Source organism: Dipodomys merriami, unplaced genomic scaffold (assembly GCF_024711535.1).
Source record: "Dipodomys merriami isolate MVZ:Mamm:240054 unplaced genomic scaffold, mDipMer1.0.p SCAF_15, whole genome shotgun sequence".
In the NCBI taxonomy this organism is placed as follows: Eukaryota; Metazoa; Chordata; class Mammalia; order Rodentia; family Heteromyidae; genus Dipodomys; species Dipodomys merriami.
Window position 1 is genome coordinate 19,311,698 of NW_027202826.1, and position 13,369 is coordinate 19,325,066.

Here is a 13,369-nt window from a genome sequence, read left to right on the forward strand (position 1 = left end):
AAAAGCAAAGGCAAGATGCATTCAAAACCTTTTCTATTTCATGGCAGATTGTTTTTTCCTTATTTATATCTAGTGTTTTGGGAAAAGTCTTTATGTTCCATTATTTATAGGACTAAATGACAGAGGACAAAGGAAAATCTTATGTCTCAGGAGACAAAGGGGTTTAGAGCATGATCATCCTCCTGCTTATACCTCCTGCTCAGCTGGGATGACAGGCACACACTGACATGTCCAGCTATTTTGTTGGGATGGGATTCTCACTAACTTTTTGCTGGTGCTGGTGTTGAGTTAAGATTATGGGTGTGAACCTCTGGATATAAGATTAAGTTAACAGCAAACTACTTCCAAAGAGTAATATTCTGGCCAGTTTTAAAAGGTAACCTGTTCTGTGTTTCTTATAAATTACATCATGTTTTACCTCAAATTATAGGTCACTTTATAGACAATTTGTAATCCCTACATGCTGAACACTTGAAACAGCTCATGCTTAGACAAAAATATTGCATGACATGAAATTCTATTTTAAGTATTTAATTTTAGACAGTGTATCATAATATTAAGTATTCTCAGTTACCAATTACAATAATTATTTAGTACATGTGATATTAAAGGAAGAAGCTGCAAAGTATACTTACATTCTTGTTTAAATGTGAAATACTCTGTTAGATGTCTACATTCATGATTTCCACGAAGTAAAAACAGTGTTTTGGGGTAAAGAATTTTCAAGGCCCACAAATACAGCACACACTGAGAAAAATAAAAATATAAATAACATGAAAATAATCATCTTTCCATGATATGCTTTCATTACTTACAAATCTTAAGGTCACAAACTGAATACATTACCATGACCAAAATTATCCAACAAAAACCTTATTCAGAAAGATATTAAGAATCAAAGAAAACAGTGCTTTGGTATAAAGCCATTGTTTATGTACGTCTTAAACACACTCGCACTAATAATTGCACACAGAATGGATTGTATAGGGTCAGAAAACAGTGTGGGATGTAGGAAGTGGGAAAGGTTGGTTTAAAAAAAAGAATCTGGAAAGAAAAAGTCTAAATGTAAATATTCTAATATAGTATATGAGAAAAATGATTAAAATAATGAATTTAAACAGATACTTCTCTTATAAGCCTAATTATTTATAAACCCATTAAACTGAGATGGAAGGACATGACAAAATTTGAAAGCAAGCACGTTCAAGTCAGGTTGACTTGGGTTATGTTCTTGTTTTCTATTACATTTTGCCCTTTACCAACTCCATGTTTACTTTTTATTCCATCTTTTTGTCTTCTATTTCAGTGTTCTTTATTTTTTGTTGTCTTTTATTCACTTAGAGTGCACTTTATTTTTTATCTTTATTTAGAAACTTTTATTTTAAAACAAATACAACTGAATTGAAGGGTAGGAAATCTCATCACATGTATAACTATTAGGGAATCTATTTCATACCACTTAAAACTTTCAGGGGCCAAGTAGGGCCCTTCCATTTGTGTGATAATGATGGCCAATTATGCATGGACTTGGTTTGGAATTAAGCTTTGCTGACACAGACTAGATGGTGAGCTAAGATAACTGGAATACTTGAGTATCAACACCAACTTCACTGTCATCAACTGGCATTCATTAAGAATCCACAGTGAAAAGAACACTTTCCTTTGAAACAGAACAAGTCTGCTATTTAATCTTCAGGTCTTTGTCTAAAAGTGAAGCCAAGAAGATGAAAATTCACAGAAATATCGAGATAAATGAGATTCTGGTTACCAAAAGTTAAAACCAAAACAATCATAATGTTCACACTATAATAACCAGCTTTTCAACATGTAATAGGTATACTAGATAATTAAGGCCCATAGGGAAAAGGGTAACTGTGAGGAAGAATCTTCATCAACTATTATAATTTATGAAATCAGTGGAAATAATTATGTTTGAATGTATAACTCAAGGTTTAGAGAAAATGTTGTGGAACCAAGTGTATGTTATTTTATTGTTCAAGTGAGATAGTATTCTATGAAATTATGATTGAAATAGATAAAAATAATGGGGTGGCATTACATTATATATATGTTACTTTTTCTAATTTATATATGTTACTTTTTTCTAATTATCACTTTAATTATAGTTATTAGATTAAGTTCACATGATTGTGATGTATTTCTGAAGAGCTAATCAAAATGGTCTGGCCAACTAGCACTTGATACATTATGATCTGTTCTAAATAGAAAGTTCTCCCATTATTAAATATTGGGTTTTACAGCAATATTTGCATGTTTTAATCAAAAGTATTTGTAGCTGGATATGGTCGTGCATAACAACAATCCTAGCACGAGGGTTCATTGTGATATTTAAAACATGCATTACTTGTACTTTGATCAAATTGATTCCATCTAAACGATTCTTTCTTAGCCACCCTTACTCCACCTGTCTTCTTTTAAAAATTTTCATGGGTTTCATGGTACTCTATCTTCATAAATATGTATTATGTACTTTTATAGTATTTATACATCACCTTCCCATTTCCTCTTCCTCTCCCCAAAAGCTGCACCTCTTTCCCCTCCTTTCCCCAATCTCCCTAAACAACTGTCCTTTTTTTCAAGTTCTAGATTCTGTATATAAGTGAAACTACCTATTTGCTGTTCTGTACTTGGCTCAGAGGATCATACAGCTGAGTCCAGTCTGTGATTGTTGACCAGAGGATGCTACTTAATAAGACCTTGTCACAATCAATTAACCAATCATCCTTAATCAATATTAATGACATTCAAACCCTTCTCACATTTTGGAAACAATATTTAAAGAGTATCATTAATGTCAGTAACAGAACTGTTGCTAACTTAAGTTTTACAAAGCTATACCTTTAGCTGAAATAGATAGTGTATATTATATATGTGTGTGTGTGCTAAGTTAGAATGTCTATCTTGGAATAGGAATCATTATATAAAAATTTTAAAATATAAGAACACACCAAAATTGCAATATTGGATGTATTCATTTGTGGGCAAGATTACATACATGCACTATAATAGCTATTTTTAAATTTTATTTAAAAGAAAAGTATATTGTGTATTTAAAGTTAGGCTCACAAACTATAAGTTAATAAACCTTTACATACATGTATCCCCTCCCTGGTCAGTAACTTTTTGAAAATGTAATAAACATAATGACATCTGTAGTTATGCTGTAATTGTTTTATTTGATATCTTTATTTATTTGATATTTTTAGCTCTTTGTAACAACTTATTTTATTTATTTTTATTGGTGGACATTTGGAACGTTATTCTAAAATAAGGTTATCTTTTAAACTAAAAGCCAAAATGCATCTTTTGACTACATTAAACTATTAGAGGAATCATATTCTAAGACCTGCACATTCTTTTGTGCCATCTGTTCAAGATTTTTGTATTAGCGTATAGCTTTATAACATTACTGCCTCTAGTCTTAATTACTATAAATCCTTCTTAACTGAAAACCTAAGACTGATACAGAAATATTCTAAATTCTAAATATTTTTAGTATCTCTTAAGTACAACTACTAAACAATTCAATACATGTTTAATTTGCTTGATTATTTAATGGCTGTAAAGTGTCCAGCATATCATAGGAACTCAAGAAGGATTCATTACATTTCTGTAACTGAGAAGGAAAAGAGGGAGAAACAGGAGGAGGGAGGAAGTGGGGGAAAAGAGAAAAAAAAAAGAAAGGAAAAGGGGAACTCAATTTTCAAATCCTTGGTGCAAATACTTTGAAAATAATACTCTTTTTAGTATCTTATTTCTTCTCCCTTGTAGCTAGAATATCTGTCAAAGTCTAGTCTCTATAAAATCACAAATGCAGCCCATGTGGAAGAGGGGGTATGGTAAAGGCAATGGTAGGTAGGCTGGAGGAGCCCTTCCAGGCTTTACCCTCAACATCTGGTAGGAGAGAGTTGCCAAGTACCACAGTCTTGTTGGCAACTCCTTTGCTATGTTATGTTCCAACATTTTGAAGAGCTGATGATCTTAAAATTATAACCTGACATTAATTTTTAAACAGTACAGGTTCTTGTAAAGAAAAAAAATCACAATCAATGAAGCAAAGAAGCATGAGCTAAGTAACCGTTTGCTTTTGTCTATATGGCTTATATGAACACAAGTTTTACTGGATTATTTGTTAAGGTAGAAATAGTACCATATGGCACCTATCTGTTTGCATGGTGACATGTAAATGAGTGTAGTAAGCACTCTTTTTGTCCTTACCCTTGGATAAACAAATATTTATGATTTAAGAGTGGTAAGTTGGGTTATACCAGATAGAAGACTGAACCCCTTCTTTTTTTTTTTTTTTTAACATTTTTTGCCCTAGAAATAGCTTTCTCCTACTTTAATATGTGATTCTTTCCCAATGAAGCGGCACTACATATACCACTTGCTTCATTAGTGTAATCAGCTCACTGAAAATAATGATAATGCCCAAAACTGACTTTGTAGTTTATGCTTTTTAATGATCAATATTCTTGGGGGGAAAACACATAGGGAAATAAAGTAAATATCAAGGAAGAAACATGGACATGAGAAAGAAAATAGGTAGTTTAAGCCAGCGACACATCGGTTCACTGCGTGATTGGCTCTCTATGCCGTGAAACATCCCAAGCCAAAGCGCTGCCTTTCCACCACTGCACAGAGGATGTGTTGGGAACTGATCCAAACTACAGAAATGTCAAATGTAGCTTCTCTAAGCCATCATTTGCCGAGTCTGACAAGCATGCAGAGAAACAGCAGCAGAATAGCAATATACTACAAAGACCACAGGCAACAGGGAGACAGCCAGACAATTTCTTCCTCATGTCGCTGGCTTTACCCTGACACCTACCATCACATGCTATACCACTTGCTTGTTATTCTCAGGGTGAAGCATGCAATTCTGCCTGGCTTGCTGTGGTTCATTCTGATCTATGAATTCACAGCTAATAAACACAACAACCTGTCACACTTAAATGTGTTTGAGGCCTGGGGTGGGATCTGGAAGTAAGCAGAACAGGACAGCCCAGCTCACTGGCATTTGGCATGGCAGAATGGCTAGAAGACGTTAGATGAAGCAAATAGAAGAAACAGCTGTGTCTGCCTCTGTTTGCAATTCTAAGCTTTCCCCCTGTGTTCCCAGAGAAACATATTCAACTGTAGATCTATATACATATAAATGCTTGATCAAAGATCTTGGATGGCATAAGGCCACAATCAAAAAAATAGTATTTGGTGTTAAGTTAAAATATTTCCCTGAACAAAATTATTTCTTTCATCACTACTCAAAGACTTACTTGTTTGGTGGCTAACTGTGTCAAACGATTTCTAAATGATTTCACCAAAAAAAAAAGAGACAAAATTGGGGAGGATGGATAGGGAGTACACAAAATGATCAATATGTGCCGTGCAGAGCAGGCTACCCAGAGTCTGGAAATACTTAGCAGTGACTATCAGAAATATGAACCTCTACTTTTGAGCTGATTTGGTAAACATTAAACGTCTATGCTCAGAACAGAGTCAAAGGAGAACACTCCAGCATAGCCATGAATGGATGAGATGAATCAAAACTCTTTTGACACTTCTGGAGAAACACATACTGGGAAATGAAGCTCTTACTTTAGGAATTTTCTAAGCAAACAATATCATATCATACAGAGTATTTTGACGTTCCCATTAGCAAGGTGGGGTTGAGTGCTGTGTGTGTATTTCTGCTCAGACCTGGGTAAATGTGAGTGCGTATCACTTTCTTTATTATTGATATGTGTATTTCTTGAGGTTCAGTGTGGCATATCCAATAATATAATGCGAACATAGTCAGGGGAAATGGAAAGAGCACAGGTCCTGTCTGAATGCTAGAACTGCCAATTAGTATGTGTGTGACCTTCTCCAAGTCTCTGAGTAGGCACCACATACAAGGAAAGCATTTACAAGTTGCTTCAAGAGCTGTGAGGAATAAATGAGATTATTTATACCATGCAAACAACAGCATTTACACCTTGCAAGTAAAGTGGTATTCTTTTTTTTTCTTTTCTTTTCTTTTTTTTTACCAGTCATGGGGCCTAAACTCTGGGCTTGGGTACTGTCCCTCAGCTCTTCAGCTCAAGGCTAGGACTCTACTCCTTGAGCCATTGCGCCACTTCCGGCTTTTTCTGCTTATGTGGTGCTGAGGAATCGAACCCAGAGCCTAATGCATGCAAAGCAAGCACTCTACCACTGAGCTACTTTCCCAGCCCCACAAAGTGGTATTCTTAAGTCCATAACAAATATCCCAAAGTATTCTCAATAAGCAGATTTTTACTTAAATATCCGCTGTATGTTAATATGGTGCCATGGTGCTTTTCCAAAACCCCTCAATGATCACAGCTGAAATAAAACAGATCATTTCACATATAAGATAGTCTGTCACTTTTGTATGTACGTAATAAGTATATACTCTCAGACTTATTGTTTTTGTTGCTGTTGTTTGCTTGCTTGTTTTGTGATGGTGCTAACTTAAGGCCTCACATTTTTGCTTAACTTTTTTACTCAAGGTTGGCAATCTCCAATTCTGGCTATTTGCTCATCAGTTTTGAGATAGGAGGCACATGGATTTTACTGCTGGGGCTGGCTTTGAGCCATGATCCTCACATCTCAGTCTCCTGGGTAGCTAGAATTACAGCCATGAGCTGTAATGCCTGGCTTATTCTTAGACTTAAATTATATAAAGGTGCTTTTGAAGATGGAGACTTCAGTATATGCATCTCAGGATTCTTTTCTTTTTGAATTGTTCTTGCTGAGTTGATAGACAGAGGGGTTACAATTACATGAATCAGGTAATAAGTAATGAGTACAATTCTTTTTGAACCATGTCTCCCTTTCCATTGCTCTCTCCTGGTGTTTCCCCCCTGTCCCACCCACAAAATATACAATTCATTTTCTGCGTAGTGTCTAGTGAGTACCACTCTCAGGATTCTTAAATGGACTATGATGCCTATATCTTATCCATCACCAACACAGACTTGGATGCTTTGCTTGAATTTCAAAAGAAACATACTATAAAAGTAATGCAATTTTTACTTCAAATACCTAGATAACTAGACTTAATAAAATCTCCTGAGGAACAAGTAAGCGATTTCTGCATTTCAAGTTCTTTTAAAGTAAAAATCGAGCTCTAAAAGCTCTAATTAACAAACGCTGAGGAAATTTCAAGTGGCTTGAGGCCCAAAATTCAAAAGGCTACACTCCTCTAGTAAAAATCCTGGGCTATGTGGGGCTCAGTGGTGGTGCATTAGGGTTCAATAACTAGCACTGCAAATCAATCAGTCAATAAATCAATCTATCTATCAAAAATGAAGAGCCAAAGAGATTAACAAGTCACATAATCTAAAGACAGAGAGTCAGTTATTTATTATTTAGGCACTATGATTTAGTGCCTTTTCTTCACGACCAGATTATTCAATATTATATTTGGTTCTGGTGACAAAATACATCGTTAAAAATCGTAACTCTAGCTAGGCACTAGTGGCTCACACCTGTAATCCTAGCTACTCAGGAGGCTGAGATCTGAGGATCACAGTTGGAAGCAAGCTTGAGCAGATAGTCCATGAGATTCTTATCGCCAATTAATGACAGAAAAAGCTGGAAATGGTGTTGTGGTTCAAGTGGTAGAGTGTAAGCCTTGAGCAAAAAGAAGCTGAGGGCCAGTGCCCAAGTCCAGAATGTGAGCCTCCAGGACCCACAAAAAAAAAATCAATAAAAAACAATACATCTTATAATAATGTTATTCGACATACCACTTCATGATATGGCTGATAAAAACAACTATTACGAACAGGTTACCAGGACTTCCTCAAACAGAAAGTGAGCTTCCAAGAAGATGGAACACCTATTTAATTCATATCCAGACTTAAGAGCATTGAAAAAGTTAAGTGAAGAAGATGGATTCATGTATACTAAAATCATTTCTTTACTACCTCCTCAGATGTACAATGGGGAAGATGTACAATGGTAGAAACCTTGAAGCTGTCTTTGCATTTCCTACTTCTCAATGTTTTTCTCACACTTCACCACACGTCAGTCACATCAACAAATTCTGCTCCTTAGCTGCTGTACAACACTGGTGCGACTGCAGGCAAACAGATCTTTCTTCTTGTATTGTTTTCTTTTGCCTTTTTTCTGAATATCATGTAGAGAGCAGGAGGTTGGAAGCCCGCCCCTATAGCTGTCTTGGGTCATGAGGTTGCCCTGCTTCTAGTCCAGCACATCACCACACCCGATATGGGAGAGAGACACACAAGCTCCTGTGTGCCCATCTATGGGCTTTTACCAGAGAGATGACTCTCTGCCTTGTTCTAACTACCAAACGTAGAGGCTGGTGCTGTGGCTTGTGGCAGATACTACCTCTGATGTGATCATCTGTACATAATCATTCCATGAAAGTTAGCTTATGAGTTCCCTCAACTAAATCTTCCTTGTTCTTTCACCCAGCTTCCCCAAACCCACAGACTCCCATTATTCACACCTTTCTATAGTTAACAATATGTATTTGCTGTATCACAGATTTCAAATAATTCATTCAAACACTCAAACATTGGATGATCCCCTATTCCAGGTTTTAAGAGTCTACACAGACTTTTATGGTCATATTTTCCTATATGATATTTGGGTTTCTAAAGAGCCAATGACTATTCTCACGTCTTTATATTTTTCATGAGTCTACTCATAGAGCAGGCATACTTCTGGTGCTTAACAGTACTTTTAACAAGCTGGAGGAAAAATGTATTAAAATTATATATGTATATGAATATATAAATGTTTATATGCATGTGAATGAGTTTATATGTTTATATAGGATTCTATATATGTCTCTATGTCCACAGTTATGCATAATATATGTGTATGTATATACAAACATGGAGACAGTGAATAGCTGTAATTACATAACTAAACTCTGCAACTGGTGTGCTTAAAAAATTTAAAACAAAAGCTTTTTAAGGGTGGCATGTTTTCTTTGACACTTATTAACCTTTTTATTAAATCAAATATTATGCTGAATATTTTTTAAACTTATTCTTATTTCAAGCTGTTTTTTTTAATATGTACCTGTCCAGCCCTTAGTTGGTATGATTTAGAGCTTCAGGCACCAGGAAGAGCAAATATACAAATGAAACAAAGCCCTTGCCTTGGTTTTGAGTGTAATTTCTACTAACATAAAGCCTACAGACTGTATGCTGGGGAAGAGCCTCTACTCAAAGGTTATCTGTTTTGTTTTAATTAATGAGTTTGCCAAATTACCTCAGTTTCAATGATAGGTGCCTCAAAAAAACAACAACAATAAAATATAGCAGTCATAAGTGGCGTACATAAACACAGACACACCGGGCCCTTTGTATCAACTGAAGAAGGCAACTTACTGTCTAACTTACTGTCTCACAATTAATTACACATCACATACATGCAAACACATTTCTGCTTACTTTACCAACTTTGATCAGTTCTCTCAATGGGAAATATAAATAAATAAATAAACAAACAAACATATACTTGGAAGTTTGTACATAGATAAAATGTACGAAAGGAAACAAAATCTTACTATTAACCAGCTGGTTAAAACCTCCATGCACTAAAGAGCAAGCAGGAATCCATTGAAAGCAAGAAAGGTAACACCCATCATTTAAGGACATTTGAATCCCTGCTCTAGACCAGGGATTCTTGCAGGCAATGACCTTTATCACTTATTTCACTAAGCTCACATCGCTTCATCACTGAGCAGCTGGAAAGAACGGTATGGACTTACTTCGATACTGAAGTACCCTCTGTCAACATAGTCCCCTAAGAAGAGGTAGCGAGTGTTGGCAGGTGATCCTCCCACTTCGAAGAGCTTCATCAAGTCAAAGAATTGTCCATGGATGTCCCCACAAACTGAAAGACACAAGCAAGATTCATTTTAGGATCATATTATGCCTCTGAATTTGAATATAAAATCACAGAACTTTAGAGCCGGAATCAATTTAGAGTTAATCTTTGCCAAAACATTATTTTGCAGAAAAGGAAAGTAAGAGAGAAAAGTGAAATGCCTTGCTCAAGATTTGCTCTAAATTAAAATAGTGGCAGCATTGGCTTTAGCATACAGGTGTACTAATTCACAAATTAACCGGAAAAAATAGGGATAATTATCACAGCACTGGCTATTTAACCATTGTACATGAGACCTTGTTAAGAACTTTCTAAGCCTATTCTAGTTCAGGTCTAACAATGTCCTAGGACAGGTTTTCATTTTGCAGACAGAAGGCAAGGCCAGCACAGAAGCAATCTATGCACAACAGATGTCTGAAGTCATAGCCACTATACATTATCACCTTCTGAAGAAAAAGGAAAAGTTTCTCTCTTTCTCTCTCTATATATGGTATTTCACTGGCTCTAAGATGTAATCAATTACAATATACATCATTATGTACCACTAAAATGTACAAACTTCACCACAAGTTAAATTCTAAATGGATATTTTATATGATGTATTCTAATAGCAGCTATTAAAAATTAACTGCTGGAAGAGCTAGTATAAACATCATAAATTGACACATTGAATCGAACCCCCTGTACAACTACTCAAAGAGAACGAAACAATTGGGAACTCAGTTTTTAAAAAAATTCTTACCCTCTCCTATAAACCATTTTTTGAAAGAACTATTTAATGTCTTTTAAAAAAGTGATTGTGCGATCATTTTTATTTCATTCGCCACATTCAGAGCCTTCCAAAAGATTAAAATCTCAGACATACCCATGTGGAAAAGAGTATAGGTGACATAGTTTGGCAAGGTCCTGGGGCATGAATTCAGGATCTAATACAGTCCCTGAGGGTTTTTTTGTTTTGTTTTGCTTTGTTTTGTTTTGTTGTTGTTGTTCAAGGCTAGTGCTCTACTATGTAAGCCATAGCTCCAGTTCTGACTTTTTGGTGGTTAGAGAGTCTCATAGACTTTCCTTCCCAGGCTGGCTTAGAGCTGTCATGCTCAGATCTCAGCCTCCTGAATAGCTTACAGGCACGAGCTCCAGTGCCCGGCAATGTACCCATTATTTACTTGTCATCCCTAACAGACCACTGCTTGTGTGCAAGGTACTCAGTAGCTTGCTAGGGGTAGGCATTTCTAGACCTGCAGTAAGAAAGATTTATTGACAGATACAAGGTTACAATTAGATAAGAGTAATACATTCTGGGGCTCTAGTGCAGTCTTGTACTTACTATTAATAATGCACTGATTATTGTTTATTCATATCAAAATCCAGAAGAGAAGGATTTGAATATCATCACAAAGAAATGACATGATTCTAAGTCAATGGCTATGTGATCTTCCCTGATTTGATCACTATACATGTATAGCCCGCAAGTGTGTAGTATTATTGCTACATGTCAACTGAAGTTTCAAATGAAGTAGAAAGCATCAAAACATAGAAGCATGAATAGCAATAACAGTAAAGTCTTCCAACGCTCTAAGACAATATATAACTACATGGCTGAATATTCTAAAAAATTACATTATAACATCACCCCATTTGTTAGGAAATAGAAAGACTTGGAGAAAATTATATTAAGTGAAGTAAGCCAGGCCCAAAGAAACATAGGTCCCATGGTTTCCTTTATTTGCAATAATTAGTATATGTCTGAGTCAAGCAGAAAAGCTCAGATAAGATGAAGTTAAGTGAAATGAACCCCAAGACAGGGACACAAGTGGTTTGTTCTTCCTTGCTAATTATTTCTAAAGAATTTATAAGGTACCATGTGATTTTTCTGTCGCTTTGTATGTCCCTCCCTCATGGTATAACCCCTGTTTTCACTGTATTTGATGTTGGTATAATTTGGGGAAGGGAAGGGAAAAAACAAAATGTTTAAACAGGGATACAGATTGACCCATTGCAACAATGAGATGTACAAGACACAACTTTACAATTTAGGCAGGGGTGGGAGGTGGGGGTGTAGTTGAGGAGGTGGGAGGGACGGGATGGTAGGGGAAAAACAAAGGAGGAGGCAACAATGCTGGATAAGAAATGTACTCATTACTGTAACCCCTCTGTACAGTATTTTCACAATAAAAAACTTATTTAAAAATTATAACTTTAATGGATATTGAGAAAAGTAAAAAATGAAGTCATGTAAGTAAAATTAACACACTAAAGATACTAAAATGAAAAAAAATGGTGGGCCATTGCTGTTTATATCCATTAGCAATTTGATATACCCTAAGATGATGGTTTTCCCTATAAGCACAAATACTAGAAACTATCAGATATGCTAAATAGCTGATTTGAATTGAAGAGGAGGCAATGCCTGTCCAGGTGTTTTGCATAGACAAGAGTCACCGAAAGGAGTATAATTATGCTAATATCCTGGTAATACAGCCCAATGGGACAGGAGTGGCCAATATGCTTAGTGCTTGTCTTTTACGGTCAGGAAACACAGCTAATTCTAAACGAGACCTAATGAACAATTACCTTTGTACTTCCATGACTCTTGGCCCACAAAGACTCATCCATCCATCCATTCACCCACTATTCATGTACATGTACTGGGGTTTGAACTTATAGTCCTGTGCTTGCCAGATACCACTTGAGCTATACCTCAAGTCTTGGCTCACTTTTTACTGGAAACAATTTTATATGAGTGGGATAAATAACTTTTGATCTAAGTTGAAAATTTTGATTTCTGAGGGAGGACAAATAAAACTCTAACATGTAGAAAATGTTTGTTTTCATTTCTTACCAAGGGAAAAAGCTTGAGCCTTCTTTTGCTTTTGTTTTTTTTTTTAACCTTTAATATCACTGCTAGAAAGTTAGTTATTAAGTTTTGAAATCATAGGTTTGGAGAGTTGATGTACATACAAAGGAAAACAAAGATAAATGTGTGTGCATGTGAGTGTTCGATTCTGCCTGCCACAAATAGGAGTCATTGAACAGTGAGGTTGTCAACGGGTCATTAATCTCTATACACTATAGCAGAGTATTGTTTAAAACACAATAAATAGCTAGAACAGTAATAAGGGACCTCTGCAGCTGAGTAAACTCTTGGGATAGACAAACTGGACAATGCATCAATTACAGAGCAAATCCAAGAGTCCCTAAAACCAGCATGATCATAAATAGAGAAGGTAATGACAAGCATAATACTGAAGACAAGGGGCTTCTAGGAACAGAATCTCAGGCAAATGAGGATCAACAAGCTGGAAAACCAACCAGGACTGGGCTGAGCATTTGCTTTGTATCTCTTGACCTAGAAGCTAGAGTTCTCTAAGAAAAAAAGTATGTGTTCAAGATATGTGTGTTACATGTGCAAATATAAATTAATTTAGCAAATATGTAAATAAAGATACAATTATATGTGTGTTATGTGTGGAAA

General features: G+C 35.7%; 1 protein-coding gene across 2 annotated transcripts in view; it reads right to left on the reverse strand.

Annotated features, from left to right (window-relative positions):
• Ppp3ca (protein phosphatase 3 catalytic subunit alpha) overlaps positions 1 to 13,369 on the reverse strand; it is a 257,022-nt gene that overhangs the window by 67,567 nt on the left and 176,086 nt on the right. For both annotated transcript variants that reach the window (XM_070022342.1, XM_070022343.1), the window contains exons 3-4: positions 9,779 to 9,903; positions 636 to 747 (exon numbers count right to left, since the gene is read on the reverse strand). In XM_070022342.1, the coding sequence (XP_069878443.1) occupies positions 636 to 747; positions 9,779 to 9,903 (237 nt within the window). The remainder of the gene's footprint in view (positions 1 to 635; positions 748 to 9,778; positions 9,904 to 13,369) is intronic.